Raw genomic sequence first — 23,222 nt, forward strand, 5'->3', positions numbered from 1 at the left:
TTATAATGGCTATTTCGCTGTTAGGATGTATTTTAACAGTTGCTCGAATGATACATAATTTTGATGACACGAAATTGATGCCTTTACATTCGTATACAAATCTAAAACACTTTCTCGTGCCGATATCCATCCTCTCTTCATAATACTTGGCACACAACACACGACCCCATACTTGGCAACCCTTCCATGGCTTCTACAAAGGGGGAAAAATGCCTCGCTATCTTTGCTGTCCTACTAGTTCCTCATAAAATGGATAGATTGCGAAAAACCGAAAACGATACAATAATTTAGCGCATAATGTATACATTATACACTGGGGAGATGCTATATAAGGGTCAAATGTTACAATAAGCTTTTGGCACCTTATAGCGGGTTGGGGCCTTATGGGCATCAAACTTTTTTGGAAAATTTGGGGGCATCAAACTAATGGGGTGCTATAACCAATGAATGGTTGCACCAAAAATTTCATCCGGAGGCAGCCGCAAGTCTTTCTCGGTCTGCGCCCTCCTCTTTATCGAACTCCTCTATCAGCTCCCGTTGCCGTTGCGTCACCTCCCTGAAAACAGGAAAATCATCGTGATTACCTTAATCCTTCGCTGAATAAAATAGAAATGAAGATCTGCTGCAGGTTAAGTGGCATACGTCGGAACCCTGATATTGAAGTGAACATACTGATTCCCAAACACCGACGAGTTTCTCGCTTTTATTCCTGAAAAGTATAATATGTTAATTACAATACTATCGATTCAACAAAAGAATAGAAAAACTAATATTCACTGTCCAATATCTTCTCTTTCACCAGTTATCAGGGGGCAAAAGGCCAGAGCGATTGATGAACTAATCAAAGAATCCATTAAAAAGGGTTTCATGGTAACTCCAGTGACCAACCTTTGCCCCGGAGGACGACCTTCTCTCCTGGCTGGGTACCTTGGCGAACCTGGACAAATAATATGACAAACAAGGCAATCATTAGGACATCAACAGAACCATCCTGAACTGACTGACAAACATCAGGTAGCAAGAATTTCAAACTTTGAATGAAATGAAGAAAACATACCTTGACTGTAACATTTCCAGTGAGGGTTGGTACAGTGACAGTTCCACCTAGGACAGCCACAAATGAAGAAGTTTTATTGATTTAGAATTTAGAGCTTCTCATAATCCAAGAAAAAGGATTATTTAGACAAAAATATTCCAAAGAGCACACCAAAGTCCACACTCAAGAACATTGTCATGCATGCATATGTGCGCACGATCACTGTCCTTTCCACCATTGAACTAGGATCACACCCACGCCCGCTTATCACTATCACACCTTGCCCTATATGGATACAAACCTCTGACCAACAGACCTACATGCTCACTCCTTCCACCACAGTGATCTGGACTAGTGCACACTCACCATTGCCCATACCTGGTGCTTGTGAGTGCCCATGACAGTGACCTACACCCAGGGGCGGATTTGGGCCTAGGGCCACGGCCCCAGGCGTGGCCCAAATCCCCCCTTATAGCCCCTTTAATTTTTCATGGCCCAACTATGTATATCATGCAGTGGCCCTAGTCGGCCCAGCGAGAAAGCATAAGAGCCAGGTGCCCAGCCCAGTGTGTCATTGCCTGGAAAGTGCAAACTGCTTTCTCTCCGCCGCGCGTGGCTGTGTCATACCGTTTCACCTTTTCCTGCTCCTGTGCTCCATCCTCGTACTAATTCGCAGAGGAGGAGCAAAGCCCTAGCCGCCTCCAGCCAGCCTCCCGGCACCGACGGCCGGCGGAGCCTACGCTCAGGCACGTGCTCCATGCTCGGCACCTTAGCGGGCTGCAGGCCGCACAGCTGCATCCCCACCTAGCACAAGGGGCACCACACTACCGTGTGCCGTATGGCACTAGGGCGCAGGGCGCACCGCCGCCTGAAGCGAATGCCGGAGACGAACGCCCGGGGCCCAACGGTGAGCACCCAATTAATCACAGTATAGTCTCAACTAGAATCATATTAAATGCAAGACCGAACAATCCTTGTCGGCTAGCTAGTCATAAGGCTTTTCTCGTCATTTTTTTTTTTGCATGAAGGGAAAATAGCGAAGGGCAAGCCTGGTGCAGTGGTGAGAGTTGTCTCACTGAGTCACCAGGTTGTGGGTTCGAAGTAGCCTCTCCGCAGATTTTGCGAGGGAAAGACTTGTCTCGGTTTTTCCCTTCCCCAGGGGCTCACTCATACTGGGTCTGCCCTTTTTTTTGCATGAAGGAAAAATCTGAATGAAGAGACATCAAAATTAGGCACTATTAATTTTGTTTCTCTTATCAAAAGAAAACTTTGCTTCTCAAATTTTATCCAGTCACATACCCAATTAAGTGTGTAAATTTTGAGAAAATTAAAACATAATTATTCTTAACTATGATATCTATCTAATGAGCATTTTTAAATAGTTGATTCTAAATTAGATCACGGATGGTTTACATACTTATATATAGTGGCCCTAGGCGTTAAATTTGACGAGCTCCGCCACTGCCTACACCCTGCCTGGCCATGCCCACTTGCACTTGCTGCCACCCTACTCGCACATTGCTCCAGTGATGCCCATTTACTGTTAGCATATCTACAGTGACCACTACAGATCAAGAGTGATGATATGACATAGCATTCAGAAGAGTCAGGGGAGGCTTGAACAGAGCAGGTGCTAAACGAGATATTTCGAAGATTGACATCCAATTCACGAGCCTTTCAAGATTTGATAAGGCCAGTGGATCAGATAGCAGATCTGGCCAGTTAGCACCAGAGAGAACCTGTGAATCGAGAATTCAGATTGAGGGAAAGTGAGGGGATGGATGGAGAACAGAGTAAACAAACCATATGTGCAAAAATAGATCTCTCAGGTGTGGGGGATAATTTCTTGGATCGATGGATGGGGTCAGGAGGGCAAAAGGCATCCAAGCACTTTGTTCATTCTGACTGCATACCTTTTGTCAATTTCTCTCTCCAGAAAAGATGTCTGAGAGCGGACGCAATAAAATGGCAAATCACGGTGGTTTACGGGCCTCAAGGAGACGCCGCCAAACTACAATTTCTACAAGAATTGAGAAGCATCCAGCCACCGGACCATAGCAGGTGGCTCATCCTAGGGGATTTTAACCTCATCTACCAAGCCGGAGACAAAAACAATTCCAATCTTAACCGGCGTCTGATGGGCTCCTTCAAGGCGGCAATAGACCACCTGCGCCTTAAAGAAATCAAACTCAATGATCGGCGGTACACATGGAGCAATGAACAAGACAATCCGATGCTAACCAGGATTGATAGGCTACTCTGCACCCCAGAATGGGAACTCATTTTCCCAGCTTGCTTCCTACATTCACTGCCGTCCCTCATGTCGGACCATACCCCTTTGCTCCTGCAGGGCGAGCCAGGTCATTATAGAGGCACATCCTTCCGTTTTGAAAACTTCTGGACCAAAGTTGATGGCTTCACAGAGATAGTCCAAGAAGCGTGGAACAAACCCGTCCACTCCGTCCTGCCTCTAAAACGCCTGCACATCAAACTAGCACGCGCAGCAAAGGCCATCAAGCGTTGGAGCAGGGAGAAAATTGGAGACACCAAGCTCCAGCTTGCTCTAGTCAAGAAGGTCCTACTACAATTGGAATTGGCACAAGAGTCAAGAGTGCTCACAGTTCAGGAATTGGACCTACGCCGACGTCTCAAAGCCTGCAGTGTGGGACTAGTGGCCATCGAAAAATCAAGAATGAGACAACGATCTAGGCTCACACACATCCGTTGTGGTGATGCCAACACGAAGCCAATGCGCGCCGAAGGAAAAACTACATCCACTACCTCCAGACCGACGCAGGGCCGGTAGTATCCCATGATGAGAAACAAAAAATAATAAGGGATTATTTTAGAGACCACATCGGCTCTTCAGCTCCAAGGAGCACAAACCTCAATTGGCAATCTCTAGGTTACATGGTGCACGACCTAGCGGAGCTCGAAATACCTTTCACCCAGGAAGAGGTGGAGAACACTATTAAATCCATGCCGCCAGATAAAGCCCTAGGTCCGGATGGCTTCACGGGTGCTTTCTTCAAGGCCTGCTGGGGGGTCATAAAAGAGGATGTCATGGCCGCCTTGCACAGCCTGTTCACACTAAACTCTCAAGGATTTGAGATGTTGAATTCGGCAAATATCGTCCTGCTACCAAAAAAATTGGAAGCATCAAGGGTCACTGACTTCAAGACCTATCAGCCTCATACATAGCATCACGAAAATCTTCTCAAAGTTGCTGGCCAACAGATTAGCCCCACATTTGAACTCCATGGTCTCCAACTGCCAAAGTGCATTCATCAAAAAGAGAAGCATCCACAACAATTTCTTATATGTCCAAGGCGCAGTGCATAAATTTCACAAGCTGAAGCTGCCGGCTCTATTCATGAAGCTGGACATCCACAAGGCATTTGATACTGTTAGTTGGGGCTACTTGTTGGAGATACTGCAGGCTCTTGGTTTTGGGCCGCGCTGGCGCGAATGGGTCTCTATCCTCTTCCGAACGGCTTCCTCGTGCACGCTACTTAATGGTCAAAAAGGGCTCAGCTTCAGCCATGCCAGAGGCGTGCGTCAAGGGGACCCTCTCTCCCCCATGCTTTTTATCTTGGCCATGGATCCCTTGCAGCGCCTACTTGACTTGGCAACCCAGTAGGGAATCATAACCCCCTTGCCTTCGGTAGCAGCTAAATGGAGAACCTCCATGTATGCAGATGACGCAGCAATTTTCATCAACCCGCTAAGAGATGATGTCGATGCAATCAAAACAATCCTGGAAGCATTTGGAAATTTCTCAGGTCTCCATATAAACTTACAAAAAAGCTCCATCCACCCGATCAGATGTGAAGAAGTTGACCTCGACTCGGTGTTGTCCCCGTTCACAGGTACCAGAGACACCTTCCCATGCAAATACCTAGGGCTACAGCTGCATATCAGGTCACTAAAGAAAATCCACGTGCAGCCGCTCATTGAGCGTATTGGGCAACGACTACCTAGATGGAAAGGAAGATGGCTTAACAGGGCGAGGCGCCTAACGCTTGTCTCTTCAGTTCACTCGGCCATGCCAACTTATCACACAGTATTTCCCTTGGCAGCTTGGGCAAAAAAGAGAATTGACAAAATTAGGAGATCTTTCTTAAGGAAAGGGGAGGAAAATGCAAATGGAGGACATTGTTTGGTGAATTGGCCAACGGTCACCCGGCCAAAGGATTTGGGAGGGCTAGAGGTACCTAACCTAGAGAGATTTGGCCGTGCACTCCTACTTCGCTGGTTGTGGCAGGATTGGACGAAAGACTCCAAACCATGGATTGGGATGGACCTTCCTTGCAATGATGCTGATCGCATGTTGTTCAATGCCTCAACCACAGTCACCATAGGAGACTGCGCAAAGGCTCGCTTCTGGCACAACAATTGGATTGAGGGAGAAGCACCCAAGTATCTGGCCCCAAATCTCTTCCATCGGTTGGCATCTGAGTGATTGAACAGTGTTACCATTAGAGAAAGAGAACTGCACACATGGAACATTATGTAGTTTTCCATCGGTTGGCATCTGAGTGATTGAACACTTACGACCGGCATAGGCATTGTCTGTTGGTTACTCGGTTTCTCACAGCCTCAGAGGATGCTTACCCCGTCTGTGATCTCATCCCTTATGAAAGGTTGTACTCAAGCTACTTGGTAGAGGACTGCTTTTCAAACTTTATGAACGAACATGGAACCATTGTAACGAGTAGCTTTCAGAAGCTTGCAGTCTAGTGCAAAGTTCACATGGTCCATGCTATATTCACTAGGGAAATAGATATTATGGGTAGTTAGTTTATGCTCCGTAGTACTCTCCGTATCCCGAGAACGAAGTACTGTAACACCCTAGGTGTTTGTCACCAGTTAAGCAGTGGGTTTGAGCTCCAACATAACAAGTTCAGTGGTAATCAAGAGCTCTAGTTCAAACTTGTAAGTGGTGACAAAGGTATTGGGATCAAATCTCTAAGAATGAGCCCCAACTTAAACTTGACAACACACCTTGCTTCTATGTTGACCCTTTTCAGAGGTATGCTTGAGTAAGTGGAAGGTGCCCCTTTTCATGTGCCTCACATCTATTTCCATCTACATTGACTATTGAAAAGTTTCATGAAGTTTGGAGTCAAGAAGTCACATGAAATGATAAGTTATAACCTTGCTTGAATTGCTTGTATTAAGTGAATGGAAACATGGGATGTCGACCAAACCTTGCTACCTTGCCCAAATGACTCTAATTGAACTCTACCACAAAAGTCATAAAGGGTCCATATTGAGCAAATGCCAAGAAAATGCCTTCAATCGGTCTAAAACTCCAATTTATGGTTTATTGTGATGCTGCTTTGACCAAGGTCAAATAATAGTGTAGGAAACAAGTTATGAAGTTTGACCTTAAATAAAAGTTGAAATTTCAGTGGAGTACAACAAACTTTGTTTAAGGGTCATGAAGCTAGTTTGGTCCCTAACTTAGTCAAACTCAGGACTCAAAACTGAATCCAGTGCTGTTGTGGATCTCAAAAAAATTGGCAAAGTCTAGGAAATTCAGTGGCAACGATGATTGGCATCTCGCGTTCTCGAACTTTTGTTAAGCAACTCAAGTTGAGCCAAATATAAAAGTCGGACTATATGTTTTGGGGAAGAGCATGCAAAAAGATGGCACCAGTTTGACTTTGTTTTGACCATCAATTTAGATGTTTGCTGATCGCTGTCAATGCGTTGACACTATCAACTTGGGGCTTAATTAACCGCTAATGGAGAGCTCTGATGGCCGGATGCCCTTAATGAAAGTTGTAGAGCAATTCGTGGGCTTCAACTTTGCTTTTGGGCCCGAGGTCCATTTCGGCCCGTAGCCGGCCCAAAACGGCATCCCGTAGTGGCCACACCGTCGCCCGCCACATGCTCGGGGAATTGCTCCAACGGGCGACGCGTTCCCTGTGCGTGGCGGCCATGCCCGAGCTGGCGCCCCACCATCAACTGCCGAGTGGTCGCGCCCCTGCCTCCCTCGCACGCGGAGTGGAGACGCCGAGCTCCGCAGCGCCTTCGTGCTCGCCTTCTCCCTCTCCGGGCCGTCTTGCTCGCGAGCGCGGACACGCCCGCCATGGCCGCCCCGTGGGAGCTCCAAACCGCCGCGTCTCTCTTGCCTCTGCGCCTCCTCGCGACCTCCAGCCACTGTCGCGCGTGCCCTGTGAGGCCGCAGCGCCTCTCCCTCGCCGCCGACGTCCACCACCGCTGCCGGCTTTGCCGTCACCCGCTGCCGCCGGAGCAGCTCTGGCCGCAACCCACGACTACCGTGGCCAAGAAGGCCACGGGCTGCAGCTGGCCGAGCCATGGGCCAGGCGCGGCCGCGGCCGAGCCCGGCCGGCCCTTCCCCACCGCCGCTCGACGCCGGCGCCGCCTCAGCCGGCCGGCCCCTCCCCTGTTCTGGCGTCGAGAAGAAGATGGAGTTCGCGCAGAAATAGAAAGTCTTCCAGGGGTTAAGTGCATAGTCCATGACTCATATGAATAGTAAAGGTTGTTCTGCAGGTAAATTAAGGAAATCTTTAGGGACCCTAGTGAAAAAAAATGTTTTTCCTTTTCTTTTTCCTTATATGCATATAATCGGCTAAACTTTGAAAAATCATAATAAATCGTAGAAAAATCGTAAAATATCAAATGAAGACTTTTAGTATAAGGTTTTTGTTGTTTTATTTATCTATGTTAATTATAGTTTTCTAGGAATAAATTCATATCTAAAGTTGTGGTGCTCTAATTGCTGTGAAATTTTTATGGTAGGCTATTCATGCTATGTGTGTGTTGTGGTAAAAATTTCATGGTCATTGGATGCAGTATGATTGAGTTATTGATTTAACTTGTTTATGGCTTGATAAATGGTTTTAAATAAGTTATAATTTTTATGTAGGTGTAAAAATGTGAAATGTGATTCCGTTGCCCTTGCATGGTGATAATGTGGCCTAAGAAACCCTAATATGGCTATATGATTATAGAAAATAATGATCTTTAGATTTATCTTGTTCTCACATGTTTATTAATAATTAAGATTTGTCTTTTTCATAGCAATTAAATTATAAAACCTGAGCATATGAAATTTGTGCAGTAGCCATGTTTTGATAACATCTACCACTCATAAAAGTCTCAGCCCCCAAATAGTTGTTCTCATATAGTACTAAAATAATACCTATATTGCATTATTAAAGTAAAGGATGAATGTTGTGAGCATATACATGTATTTATTGTCATGTGATACTTCTAGTAGCTATTCCTACACGCTATGATTGTTTGAATATGATTCCAAGATGTTTGGGGTAGCATATATGTCAAGAATATGTTAGTTTGTAGCAACTAAATGGTAGATGAATGCAAGTATGCCTCTGTTGTTTCGGCTGCATATACAGTTTTGGTTAAGCAACTAATTTCGTGGTGATAATGATGTTTTCTGTGAATGTGTTGAATACCAAAGTTGTAGATAAATTCCTTATATTATTTGTCCTAAAATTTCATGATTTTAGGCCTGCTGTTTTAGGAGTTATAGATTTTACAAGTTTGCTGTCAGCTTTTACATGTGCTCTGAACAGATCTGAATGATTGTATTGTTTGACTTATTTAAACATGGAATCATGTATTTATGATAATAGGAGAGTTGTGGTGCTTTTCCTAAGCTTTCTAAAACGTCTAATATCACTTCTTTTGGTGGTCTAGAACTCTAGTTATTGATGTAAAAGCAGAATGTCAGATTCTGTCCAATCCGGACAGAGATATCTTCATTGGGTTGTTTAACCTTGTTAGCTGTAGAATCATCTTAAAATGATAATAAGAAAGTTATAGGTAACTTAATAAGCTTTCTATAAAGTTAAGAATCATATTTGTTGGATGATTAAAACTCCAGTTATGCATTTCTGAAATTACTATCAGTTTTCTGTCCTTAGTTGTATAAGCTCTCCTTCATGATGTACTTTGACCTTGTTATTTGTTGAATCAGCTTTTGGTGTTAATAACAAAGTTTTAGATAATTTCATTAGCTTTCCAGAAGGTCTAGGATCACACTTTTTGCATGCCTAGAACTCTGGGTATGGTTAAAACAAGCGATTGTGGTGCTGCTGTTCAGAATCTGAGCATGTATCTAAAATTGTTTGCTTCACTTTGCATTGCTTTACATGCTTGTTAGTGTTAGCTCATGATACTACTAGAGTTAAATTGATCTACCTGAGGTATCTTATAAATATGTTATATAATGTTGGTCAAGCACGTAACTAATAAATGATATTGATGCATGTTTTGCTAAAGCTTTAATTATGTTGGTGTCGTTCACCGCTAGCCCTAGTTCTTATGTGATGCTAGGCTTAATTAGTTCTTGATGGTTAAATGCTTGTAATAGTTTGACTTGAGTTAACTGGTGTGCCATGCATGTTATGCTTGCTATCCTCTATGCTAGACTTGAGTGATAGTTAATTAAATGACTTGCTCTCTAAGTGCATGTCTTGAGGTGTAACCTTATACTTGTCTTTGAATGCTTTTATATGATGCATCTCATGTTACCATTCTTCGCATTTATACACTTGCATTGTTGCATCTCATCTAGGTACGCTAGATGCACAACGCGTGGACGTGAAGCACGTGAAGAAGTCGAACCAGAAGACGGTGTTGGTGAACCTATCCCGAAGATGGAAGGACCCCTAGGAGTGCATGCCTAGAGTGGAAGATCTTCCCCAAGACGGTGCAAGCTAACTGAACTTTGTGTTAGATCCCAGGCAAGTTCCGGAGCATTCTAAGCCTCCTATGTTTTACAAATATCAATTTAAGTCCTTTTATGTTTGATGTATTAGGTTATAGGAGTTGATTGAAAACTCTTGATGCATATAATTTCCTTGTCCAGACATTTACGTTGAACCATGTGTAGGTCTAGGATCGAATATATGCTTAGCCATGCTTAGATCGGTAGAAGTCGGGTAATTTCCTGTCACCTGCGAGATATAGGTGCATACCGGGGCACGGTTGATTATATTTGCTATCGTGGAAAAATAACCATGGGATGTAATCTAAGTGGAGACCGAGCGAGATTTCATATGCAATGGTGTTGGGTTGGCTATGTTGATCCCGTCTACGTCAATTAAGGACTGTACCGTTGCTGGCACTTCTACCGAGATTGAACGCATGTCTTTCACTTAGCTGGCTAGATAACTCGTTCCGACCGCGAAGCCGAATAGCTCAACTCAGGCCAGGCCCCGTTTTGTAAGAGTGCGCACTCTGAATGGTAGTAAGGATGTGCGGGGAGCCAGACGTGAGCCCAAAAGCAGGGTAGTCCTGATCGTCCTGGCAGCTATTGTCCCTGATTATGCGGCGCTGATCGAACCCATGAAATGTAGACCCGAGTTGTACCAAAGGTGACCTAAAACTATTTTGGCGCAGGTATGTCTGGGTTTGTGTTAGGAATAAATTTCCAGCTTGTTGAAATCGATTTGAATCGCCGTCTCTCCCGGATAGTGAGAAACTCGACTAGCTCCAGCATCGTTGTAATTGAATTATGGAATATGATGGTTATGATGAATATGGAATTATTACACCGACTATGGTTACTATTGCATGCTACTAAATGATATACCACATGTTTGACACAGATTAGTTGCTAATCTAGAGATGAATAGCTATAATTAGCTTGATGACCGAATTATAAAATGTATAGCTAAATTAGTGGTTTTTTATGCAAAATGTTGTCAAGCTAGCTCCACCTATAAAGCCTTGTATGATCCTTGTGTCACTTTATTTTTGTTTATGACGGGTAAGTCTAGCTGAGTACATTTAAGTACTCAGAGTTTATCCCACCATGTTGCAAGTGAAATTCTCAGCCTGAGGAAGATGGTGGCTAGCCACCGGTGGGGTCAGGTGACTCTATATTTATTTCTCATCTATATGCTTTTGTCAGAGGATATCACTTATGCTAGCAATGTATTTGGAACTTATATTAATGTAATCATTTGAAAGCCACGTTGTTTCCCTTAACCGGTTTGAAACACAAACTTGTATTATTATTTGTGAACCCATTTGTAATATTATTTCCGCTGCAACTCTGTGTATGTGATGTGTATTTACTTAATCATGCGATCTTGGTTGTGATGTTAATTTACCGAGGTCCTTCGTGACATTCGGTGGACTACCGTATTTATATAAGTGAAAGTATGCGCGCGTCAACGTGTTAAACGGGGACAGCCATACTTGATCTTATATAAATTTGGCAGTTCTATCACAAGAGCTCCTGCCAATTTTTCAAAAAAAAAATCTTAACTCAAATCAGGATACTTCCATCACAAACTATGTGATCATACAAAAGAAAGCAGGATTGCGAAAATATGTGCTGCCAGTAAGATGAAAATGTATGTTTGCATTTTATTGGAAACAAAGATGAAAATGGCATGGCATGGACATGTACATTGATCAGAACACGAACCTGAAAGAAAAAAAATATATAAGAGAGACTGACCTGAGCAATGCTTAAAACAGAATCAACATGCACATGGTTGCCTTCTCTTCGAAAGATAGGGTCCTCTCTGACCTGTAATAGGAAATGAAAATGAATTTCATTTCATACTTCCATGAGACCTTGCATAGTACTGACTAAACTGAGGGCACGAGTGGCATTCACAGCAAAAAAGAAATTAAACCTTGATAGTAACATAAAGGTCACCAGGCTTATTGCGTTCAACATCTGCACCACCCTTACCAAAAACCTTCATGGTGTCATTATCGTCAATTCCTGAAAAAATTTTTGCTTCCGTTATAATGTACCCAAAGTCCTGTCCGCAATAAACACTTGAGCTTGCATGATTGTAGGAAGGAGCCAAATGTTAACGGAACAGGCAGAAATGCAGAATGGTTCAGTAGAACCATATATTTCATAATAGAGCAGCTAGATGATTTGACTTGAATATTAACTTTCTTAACTTAGCAGTGCATGGAAAGTGATGTCTGAGTTATAACAAGTACACCAGCTGGAAATGCTTATAATACCACAAGTTTACACTTCACAGCATTCAAAAAATAATTCTCAAACTACGCAGGAGAATTCACAGCATTCAAATCACCAGTAGAAAGAAACAAGTACACACTGTTTTGCATATTGAACAGAAAATTCAGAATTGTGTGATAAGATGTATTACCTCCGTTCCAAATTATAGGTCGGTTTGGAACATAGTGTATACATATCTAGGTGCATAGCAAAAGCTATGTACCTACAGAGCCAAGATGGCCTATAATTTGGATGGAGTGAATTCGTATCAAGTATATACATATATCAGTAAAGAAAATCTCCTTACCTGCCGCTATGTCTAGCTTGACTGACATTTTCCCCTTCATTACCTGTTCTCCTTTGCAAGTCTTGCAAAAATTCTACAAACCAATTTTGAAAAGCAAAGAACTTAGGCCAACAAAAATGAAAAATCATCACCAGTGATAAACCATATAGATATATTCTATAAAATGTTGCCAGATCCCCCGCCCCCTTAAAGAACTAAGAGCACTCAATGCAACGACCATAGCCAATGTACATCAGAAAAAAAAAAGGAATATGCTATTGAAACAGAAAAGGTGCACCTTGACAATTTTTCCGCTCCCACTGCACAGGGAGCAAGTACATTCAACAGTAAATATACCCTTCTGCATGTATATCTGCATTCATGACAAGATTTTGAAGGTCAGTGTAGTCCCTCTTATCCAATGTAGTTGTCTTTGGAGCTCCAAGAACAAGACAGAACAAGGAAACAATTAATGCTTTCTGTTCTAGGGTGTTTGGTGAAAATATTGCTGTGAATAACCAAAACAACAGGTATTTGCAAAAGAAATCAACTTGCTAAAATGCTGTCTACTATTTAGTGGAGTTTGTTATCTGTAAGAAACATGCCATGGAAAAATATGTTGCCGAAGGATACATACCACACCAGAGCCTCTACATGTTTTACATGTTTTAGGCACAGTTCCAGGGGGAACACCACTTCCATCTGCAACAAATAAATTAGAAGCTCATGACATACAACGAAGCACAAATGGGTAAGATTGTCAACGGAATAAATAATTAAATATACAAGTAACGTCACATACTGCAAGTTCCACAAAAAGTATCAGCTTCGTATGTAATGGTTTTTCTGCAACCTTGGACAGCTTCCATGAATGATAGTTCCACAGAAACCTACAGTTGGGGGGAATAAAGCAAGCAAGAATTGAATTAATATGCTCGATTAAAAGCAAACAGCTGTAGTAAAAATCATCTAACCTTGACATCTTGGCCACCTCTGTACGCATTATCAAAGATCTGTTGACATAACAAAAAATTATATATCAGGTATGTATGTATGTATAACAATAATACAACAACAACAACAACATAGCCTTTCAGTCCCAAGCAAGTTAGGGGTAGGCTAGAGTTGAAACCCACCAAGAGCTCCAAGTCACGGTTCAGAGAAATTTGCTAAATACTGAAAAGGTACTATTTCAAATCATGTTTAGACTGCCACCTGACATGAAAGGCCAATATGATGTTTATTTCAACATAAAAAACATTGTAGATCATCATATGTTACAACATAGACAAAGTCCTAACAATGAACAAAAAATAATATAACTAGATGAAATTTTACAACCTTGTAGAATGATTTTTCATGGCCACCTGCCAACAATTTATTGTTTTCGCATGCATATTTTTTTACAAAGGCAGCATACAAAATAACTGAGGAGAAATATCACATATTTAAATTTTGAATCATAGATCTCATGCATAACTCACCAAATGGGGGGTGTATAAAAGAGAGTACAGATCTATTTACGGCATATGTATGACACATAAAATAAAACCACAAGGACAATGGTTTTTACATCACCAAAGATGTCGCCAAATGGGTTACCCTGAGGAAAACCCGGCCCTCCAGGATCACCACCTGATGCTTGACGCTCGTATGCTTCTGCTCCAAGCTGCCAATTACATAAGCATGTTATATCTAAGAATAAAATATTTTACTGTAATAGTAAAATAAGGTTTCATGAGTCATGGAAATTAATGCTACCACAAGCTAAGCAAGCTGGGTTAACACAAAAAAGCACAAGCTGGCCAGCTGGATTCAGTATTAATAAGGGCGTACCAGTGCAGAGAGCTCCCGCTCTGTGCGGGGTCTGGGGGGGGGAAGGGTGTCAGTGGCAAGCCTTACCCTCGCCTATGTAATGCGAGGAGACCGCGACTCGAACCCGGGACCTTCCAGGTCACAGGCGGTAAGACTCTACCGCTTGCACCAGGCCCGCCCTTCTAGGGTTCAGTATTAATAATAATATAAATAATCTGTCTCTACGTGAATATTCCAATAACATCACAATTTTTGTTTCATTAAAAAGAGAAATGGCAATAACCTGATCATAAATTTCACGCTTATCATCGTCCTTCAAAACCTGACAAATGTACAGATAATATCAACATTTAGGGAAAAAAACATGTACTATGGTTCATGAAAGGTAACTACATTTTCTGCAAGAACCTCACACCTCGTAGGCACGGTTAACTTCTTGAAATTTTTTTTCTGCATCAGCATCATCTTTATTAGTATCAGGATGGAACTTCTTTGCAAGCTGGAGAAGAATGATAAATTTTGTTAACCAAATGAATTACCAGATAACAGGAAGAAGTAGAAGAAACAGATCGATGGGAGCACAAATGGAAGAAAATACAATATGGAGAGCATGGTGCAGTAGGCATGCAAGAGACAGTTAATAAATAGTTAAATACATAAATGGAAGCAGTGCCAAATGGATCCCAATCCACAATATGGGTTGGGATGGAAGTAAATTCCTATATTGTGGAACCCCAGTTGGCTGACTTCGGCCTATTCTACCAGATTCTTGAGTTATCTGTCCATCTTATCATTCAGATGTCATCTTTTGCATTGAAACTCTGTTTCTGATTATCCATACAGGGGAAGCGGATCATCTTAGTTCTTGACAAGTTCAACAGAGTTTTAGTTTATGTTTCCTATAAATGAGTTTTGAGATTCAAAACATGATTAGCATGGTGAGTAAGGGACAAGTGCACCATGCAGTCAGATGCAGGGGAACTGATTCTGGTGCATAAGTCCCTAACCAACTAGTTGTAGCCTTGTAGGTATTACCCAGGCAAAATAAGACGAGCAAAAAATAGCATGAATGGAACAGGTAGTCAGATAGGTCTTGTGACAGTTGCTCAATAGAGAGGTTAATCATTCATGCATCGCCAATACTTCACTAACACAACCGTACCTATATCCAATACTTTCTCTACATTACCATAGTGTTGTTTTTCAAAATCCTGTATCGCCATAACCGGTATCCCACGTCGATGATACATAGTTAATCAGTATTAGACCAAGTAGCAGACTATAGAGGGAAGAGTACAATAGATACTGTCAGAGGCAAACCAAAGAGCGTAAGAAGGGCAGAATAGAGAAGAAAAGATAAGAAGAAGTAGCAAAAAAGCAGCACAGCAATTGAAGCAAACACGAGCATAAGAGAACTTGAAGAGATTACAGGAGGTAGAGAAGCAATAGGAGAGGAAGAGAAGTGAAATAAGTAAAGTGCCTTGGGTCTGGAGAGAGACGATAGCAACAGAAGATATGAACTTCGATTAAGAGAGAAAATTAGGCAAGAGGTGGAGGAGGCTCTGACAGAGTTTAAGGCGGAATAGATTAATCTAGTGCTTGATCTCACAGATGAGCCGACCCTCATATATACAGGTCAGCTGCTTGATAATTCAATCAAGCCAACTAACTTATCTCTAGTAAACCTTCTCAAACTAACTCAATTAAACCTTTTGATCATGTCGCCTGAGACATCAGTAGGTGCAGCCATAGGAGTCCACAACAACAGCGAACTAAGGGCAACTATCAGCTGGAGACGATGGGAACTTAGGCCCTCAAGGCAGCAAGGTTGAGATCGATAGAGTAACATTGGGGGAATAAGGAATATCCAAATATGATCACCAAGAAGTTTAACGATGTACAATCAATAAGCAATATCCTAACTTTGTTTCGGAAAGGAGGTGCACATCCTAACAACGATATGTAAAAAATCCGTACCGCATAATATGCCTTCTTTATATCCGGTGCAGAAGCATCCTTGCTTACTCCAAGCACATCATAGAAATCCCTTGCATACACCCGCCTTGTGGCTAGCATCACAGGAACATAGAAGTTTTAATTACAGGCACACAGTTAATAGGAAGCATGTCTGAAACTTAAAAAACGGCAGTAAGAAGCAAACCTAAGTGCCAACTTAGAGCACTTCGCTATCTATTTTTCTTCATTTGCACCGGTGATATCATCGACAGTGATGGGGGACAACACAGTGCTGCCATGGTTGCAATGGATGCGGTGGAGGTGAAGACTTCGTCAAATTTGATTTAATTTTCTTTTCTGGCATGGTCTCTCCTGTATTGGTTATTGTTTTCCTTAATATAATTCAGGTATAAGATACTCTAGGGTGTCTTTTTGCCAAAAAAAAAGAGCAAAGAAAAATAGCTTCAGTAACTGCCGAAGTCAATCCTGTTATTTATTTATTTGTTGAGTTATCTTGGTACCTCATTTTTTTATAATGAGTACCCCATGTCTGAGGACAAACGCTCCTCTTTCCTCCTTTGTATAGATGCCTTTTCTTAGTTTTCTGGTTGCCAAGTGGCTCTCTCAGCCTCTTGGGTGGTTTTTGTTGTGCTTGTTTCCCTGTACAGTTCTTACCCTTTTATATTTATAAAATCTCACAGTGGGGGTTTCCCCTGCTGTATTTTACGCTAAAAAAAAAGTACTCCATGTTGCATTTTATCTGTACCCTACCACAACTTGCTTGGGAATAAAAGGTTTTCTGTTGTTGTAGATGCATTAAACCATTTAAATTTGTGGTTTTGGGACAATCTTAAATAACTGCATAACCATCTCAGGTAAGTATTAGCCAAGCATTCTTCGAAGCTACAATCAAAATTACGCATGAAAAATAGCAGTTGTCTCTTTTCAGACAGAAAGGGGCTGTTATTGTTCTAAGAAAAATTACTTTCTCATTTTGTTTTTTCATTCATAGTGTTAAACAATGATTACAAGTCGTCCGATTAATCACGATTAATCGTCCTAATCGGTCCCTGGTGACCGATTAGGGGTACCTCGTCCTAGTAGGTCCCATGGCGACTAGGTTTGACTAGACGACTTGTAAACCTTGGTGTTAAAACAGAAAAAACATAGAAAAAAGTGTCCCTTGGTATTCACAAAAGCTCTGCTAAACGTGCAACTATTTTCTTAGAACTCAAATGCAAGTCAGGATCAGAAGGCCAAAGTCACCTGGGATGACAGCTCTTAAATGAATCGGATGATTTAAATACATGATTATTATGGCGTTGTACACAAAAGGTAAAAATGCTGCCTCCCCGGATAGAAAGCAGAAAGATAGAACTAATCTTAACCAGAACATGAGGTGTTGAGGTCTTGGTTTCAATTGTCAGTACAGTATAACATCAAATTTCGACAACTATGAGGCCTGCTGTAGCAATAAACCAAACCACAACTAATTTCACAAGATGAACCACTGTGTATGGCTAAATGGAAACGTGGAATTACACTAGGGTCATCAATTTGACCGAAGTACTAACCATGGAATGACCTGCTCGGACACCACCAGCTCGGGCTCCGCCGCTCCCTCCCTGTCCAATTCACCGATAAGCAACACAGGCCTCCCCGATCAATCCATTCAAAAAGCATAAAAAAATTCAAGAGAAGGCGACTGACCTGGTTCAGGCAGCCGCGGCGATGCGGTCCAGGCCGAGGCGGCAGCGCCGGCGAGGTGGCGGGCGAACAACTCGCGCTGGCAACGGAGATGAAGGGGTTAGCCGTAGAATTCGGGATTGGGTGGAGGAGAAGTGAGGGAGGGGAGATGAGGGAGCTCACCGTAGAGGAAGAGTTCGCCGCGGCGGCGAGCCTGGAGGCGGCGGCGCGCGCCATGGGGGTGGAGGCGGGCGGTGGCCCGGTGCGAATCCTACTTTGCAGCAGGTAGCAGGCACAGACGGTGGGGCTTTTGCGGCTCAAACGCACGAAAAAATGGGAGGGTTTTAGATTTCGATTTCGGAAAATTGCTAATACCTGGGAGAACTTTACGAATTCTCTATCACCTGTTCGCTTGTTGGTTTTAGCCAGCCCAAACCAGCCAGTCAACAGTATTTTTTTCTCACAATAAATCAGCATCAGCCAGCCTAAACCAGCCCAGAAACCAACCAGCGAACAGGCCGTATATCTTACATTCTTACTTATCTAACCTAGCGCCACTCTTTTACTGGATCAAGTTTAAACTTTGTTTTTTCTCTGTGAAAGATTTGTGTTGCCATGATCCAAATCTATTGCCTAGCTACATTGACATATAAGACGTGATATGAATATGATGTGATTTTTGGGAAAATGGATTATTTGAAACTAATGTTGATTTTTTACGAAGAGTATGCCCGAAGATATCAAGGTGTAAGACAGAGCTAAAATGAGTGGCAAAGGTCATATCAAGTAGTGGAACTCACTGAAGAGATAGACATGATACGACAAGGAGCGACGATTGGTTTCCATGGTCGTCTCTTTCCAAATCATTCTCCCATCACCTACAGTTTTTTAATTAATTAGGATCGACACCTTAAACTACGTAGACAACACTGCTCAAAACTAAAAGCATACATGGGCATTGACATAGGTACGCTGCCATACTAGCCCAACCTCTGCCTTTCCCACCCCCACACCACACTGCATTATTTTCGATGCATCTTGTGTAAGTGCACACATACTACCACACAAGCATACTTTCATGGCTGCGTACTTAGCTGTCTTGGTAGTTGCTACTTATCTTTAAGGCTTGGCAAACTAGGCTTCGCGAACTAGATGCGTTGATGTATGTCTCGTCGTCTCAAACTTGTAACCAAGCTTGTTGGCTCTAACACCTCATGGATGTCATGCTTGTCTATAGCAGTACATTCTAAAACTTTGTTGACCTCCATCTCCGCCTCCTTTTTCTCAATGCGAGCCCCACCACATAAAAGGCGATGAAGTGGGTACAACCGGTCAAGCATAACAAATGCATCTTAGGTACATCTAACCCTAAATTTGCAACGGTCACGAAATTCATTACATCGTAAATGGCCATTACAACACAAAATACCAAAGCGATAAGTTATGATCCACCTATGAAGATAAAGAACAGTTAATGATTGGGCGTTAAAAGTGAAAGAAACCACACGTTACAGCACAAGAATCCTCGGTGCCACAAACAATGACTTTTTGACAACAAGGTGAGCTTGTTGATGTCGTTGATCATGTTGGCATGTAGGTATTTTGGGCCAAAGAAGGCAAAAGTAGTAGAGTTGAAGGTTTGTGTGCGCGTGCAAAGACACGAGGAGCTTGATGGACCTTTATCAGAGCAAAACCAACCCACCATGTATCACATATATGTACAATAGTTATCTTCAAGTCTAGTAAACTTTTAGCCAGTATAAAACGTTAAGTCAATTTTATACACACGGCTAAATCTTTAATGTACCTGGCATATAATATGGGTCTTAAAATTGGTATAATTTAATTGAATATAAAATATGCCAATCCCATCAAATTCAATGATAACAAAACTACTCTAAGGCCAGCTTCACGAGCAGCTTTCTAATTTTCGGAAAACAACTACTCTAAGGCTCCATTATATCGCTAGTGAGACATAGAAAGATCTCTAATATTGTCGTCTATAGTTTCCTCCTTAGCTATGAAATTATTTTAATTTTCTAATTTTTAATCCCTCTTTGTTTTGTCCATGAGATCTCCACACCTTATTTTACAACCTTTGCCCTCTTTGTTGTCTCCCGTAAGATCTACTCATCTGTGTTTCAATTTTCACTTCCTAATTATTTACCTCCTCTAAAAGTTCATAGCTATAGATACTATACTTCATTGTTTTTTTTTTTTTGTATTTTTATCCTCTCTTATCGTATCATCCTAGCATCAAGTGGTATGGCAATTAAGATAAACGTGATATCAGTCCAGGGTCATTTCATTATCACCTATATCAATCATTGTGTATAGTGACATGTCTTTTTTACGAAATCTCCGCTCCAAAGCTCATCATGTGAAGTTTTAAATCCATAAACAGAAAAATGGTAAATTCTGAGGCTGTTCGGGGATAACATATCGCAGTCCAAAACTCTAACACATCTAGAAACTAACTATAAAATAATATGCTTTGTAGTATGATAAGGATTTTGGATATGAGTCGGGATTGGGACAGCCTTGCATGGTACTAGTCCAGTGGAGTGTGATGTGCTTGCTAAATAGTGTTGTAAGCATAAGCCAGATAAAAATAGTATTATAAGATCATTTGTGCATATATTTGAACTGTTAAAATAGTTTTTGTACTATTTATTATATTGTAATTTATGAAAATGTTTAACTTAATTATTGAATTTATGACTTATTATGTTATTCGGAAAGACTAGGGTCCGGACGTCAGAACAGTTGCACGCGTCCAGATGCCCACGCCTACTCTGCCCTGGTCTCTCGGATTCCCGCCCCGCCCGCACCAGCTCCGCTTCTCGTGCCCGTGTTTCGGACCGCTCCCTTTCGCTCTGTTGCCCACGTCGTCCAGATGACTCGGCCCCGTCTCTTCCACACTAGCGCCTCGTGGAAGCTCTAGTTTGGTTTTGGTGAATTGATGAAACCCTAGGTGCTAACCCTTTTTACTCTAAAGTGATCATGAGATAAGGGTAGCACATTCAAAGTGGTGGAGCAAATAGAGATGATCATGATGAGGATAATGGTGGAGTCCATGAAGATGATAAGTGCTTCGGGCTGGGAAAAGAAGAAAGAGAAAAATAAAAATAGGCTCAAGACAAAGGTGAAATTCATAGGGCCATTTTATTTGGTGATCAAGACACCTAGTGGGTGTGATCACATTTAGAATAGATAGTCCGTACTATTAAGAGGGGTGAAACTCAGTCATGAAATGCGGTTATAAAAGTGCCACTAGATATTCTAACTCATTGCATATGTATTTAGATTCTAGTGAGTGCTAACACCCTTGAAAATATTTGTGAAAATATGCTAACACACGTGCGCAAGGTGATACACTTGGTGGTTGGCACATTTGAGCAAGGGTGAAGTGTTCGCGCTTGAAAAGCAGCTGAAATAGGGGCGTCGAACCCTGCTTCACAGAAGTGTCGGACCGGCCTCTAGTTGGGTCCAACGGCTAACCTTAACTAGGGTGCTGACGTGGCGGCTCGAGAGACCTCCTAGAGGAGCGTCGGACCGCCCTGGGTCCGACAACCAGGCCTCGGACTCGGTCCGACGGCTCTGGAACTTCTCGGTGTAGATTTGATAGGCGTCGAACCGGGGCTCACGAGGATGTCGGATCGACTGCGCGCACTGTTCATTTAGTGCCTCACGTGTGAATGAGCGTGGACGCGACACGTAGCAGCGTTGGACTCACGGTTGGGTCCGACGGTTGGCGTCGGACCAGGTCCAACCGGTTTTGTGCTCTTTGGACCTTACTAGACTACGTCGGACCCTCCCTGTGTGGAGTCTAACGGTGGGTCCGACGGCCTAGGGTCCGACTGTGGTAATCAGTGCGCAATCTGCTTGACCGTTGGTGGCAACGGTCGGCTCGTTTGACTGGGACGTGTGGCAGTGCTAGAGTGGCCGCGGCAGGGCATCGGACCTACGTGGGACGGTCAGACGACCCATGCAGCCAAGTCTGACTGGTCACTTATATGACCCAACAGCTCTATTTTGTGGAGGTTTCTATTTAAGCCCCATGGCCGACTCTTGTTCACTCTCTTAGCCATTTCTATTGAGAATATATCCTAGTGAGCATAGCCATCTCTCTCTCACTCATCCTACTTGATTGATTCATCATTTGGTGAGAATTGAGAGCATTCATGTGCATTGCTTTGAGTGATTACATCTAGAGGCACTTGGTGATAGTGTTTCGCTGCGGGATTCGCTTCTTTCTCTTAGGTGGTTGCCTGCCACCTAGATGGCTTGGTGCAGCAAGGATCGTCGAGCGGAGGTTGGTGCTTGTCTCGGCTCCGATCGTGGTGATTGTGAGGGGTTCTTGACCTTTCCCAGATGGAGAGCCAAAAGGTACTCTAGTGGATTGCTTGTGGCTTGTGTGATCCTCATCTTGTGTTGGTTGTGCGGCACCTGATTGTGGGTTAGGCGTGTGATGCCTATTAGCGCGTAAACCTCCAAGTGAGTGAATCGCCACAACAGGGACTAGCTTGTCGGTAAGCAAGTGAACCTCGGTGAAAAATCATTGTGTCATCTTGTCACTGGGATTTCATTGGTATTCATTGTGAATTGATTAATTGTCAGTTGCCATGGCGGTATAAACATCATCCCCTCTCTTGTATTTACATTCCTAGTGTAGCTAAGCTCTTTAGTGTAATTAGTTTTGAGAGCTAGCTTATGTCTTGTCTAGTGGTTAGTGAGGCTCTTTAGTTAGTCTTTGAGAGCTCACTAGTGGTATATTTAACGCACATAGATAAATCGGCAAGCGCACGAATATCATTGTAGCTTTCACCCAGAAGTATTCCAAGTATCGTATCCATAGGGAAATGTGTGAGACTAACTACGATATAACTTAACTAGGGGTAGCAACAAGGTTGAGATAAATAGGAGCGTAAAGAGGAAAACTAAGGTTCTCTAGTTCTGACTTGGGTAAGCTTATGTCTTCTACTATTCAACTAGGGATATTACTAGGAGAAAGACACCAGCAGAGGATGCCTTCCTTCGCAACCGCATCCTACGTGCGCCTACAGATGGGAGGTGGACTACAAAGGATCAACAAAGCTATATAGTACAGGCTATATAGAACTTATGTCACTCACGCGATCTACCACCTTTCGGAATGCATGGTGCATTCACGATTAACCTAAGTCTAAGCACCACGCTTACACTTACGATTAATACTCTACTCCCTCTAGGAAGATAATAAAGCACTCAAAAAAGAGTCATGAACCTGAAGAATAATATAAACAAGATGCTTACTTGAATCAGAAGTTGATTACTAGAGAAATCTCAAACACAAGTTCAGATAGAACTTGAATCCGCCAAGGTACAAGTCATAGAGAGAGCACCGATAGGCCGACACCTTCTCCAAACTCTTCTCTCACTCTCTATCTCACTATTATTTATAAGAC

At 42.6% G+C, this 23,222-nt stretch overlaps 1 protein-coding gene across 2 annotated transcripts; it reads right to left on the reverse strand.

Annotated features, from left to right (window-relative positions):
- Nucleotides 1-235: 235 nt before the first annotated feature.
- Nucleotides 236-18,116, reverse strand: LOC136506104 (chaperone protein dnaJ GFA2, mitochondrial-like). 2 transcript variants are annotated; one of them, XM_066501227.1, is made up of 18 exons: nt 17,959-18,116; nt 17,800-17,875; nt 17,664-17,714; nt 16,111-16,202; nt 14,549-14,632; nt 14,417-14,455; nt 13,892-13,987; nt 13,293-13,331; nt 13,121-13,208; nt 12,956-13,020; nt 12,617-12,691; nt 12,340-12,412; nt 11,689-11,780; nt 11,507-11,579; nt 1,058-1,113; nt 889-937; nt 643-709; nt 236-556 (listed from the first exon to the last, which is right to left on the reverse strand). In XM_066501227.1, the coding sequence occupies exons 1-18, from the start codon at nt 18,010-18,012 to the stop codon at nt 466-468; spliced, it is 1,260 nt and encodes a 419-aa protein (XP_066357324.1). In that variant the 5' UTR covers nt 18,013-18,116; the 3' UTR covers nt 236-465. The 2 variants fall into 2 exon arrangements, 1 of the variants encoding a protein (XP_066357324.1); XR_010771399.1 differs by having other exon boundaries at nt 485-556; nt 1,058-1,104; nt 11,508-11,579.
- Nucleotides 18,117-23,222: the final 5,106 nt, after the last annotated feature.

Source organism: Miscanthus floridulus, chromosome 14 (assembly GCF_019320115.1).
Source record: "Miscanthus floridulus cultivar M001 chromosome 14, ASM1932011v1, whole genome shotgun sequence".
Classification (NCBI taxonomy): Eukaryota; Viridiplantae; Streptophyta; class Magnoliopsida; order Poales; family Poaceae; genus Miscanthus; species Miscanthus floridulus.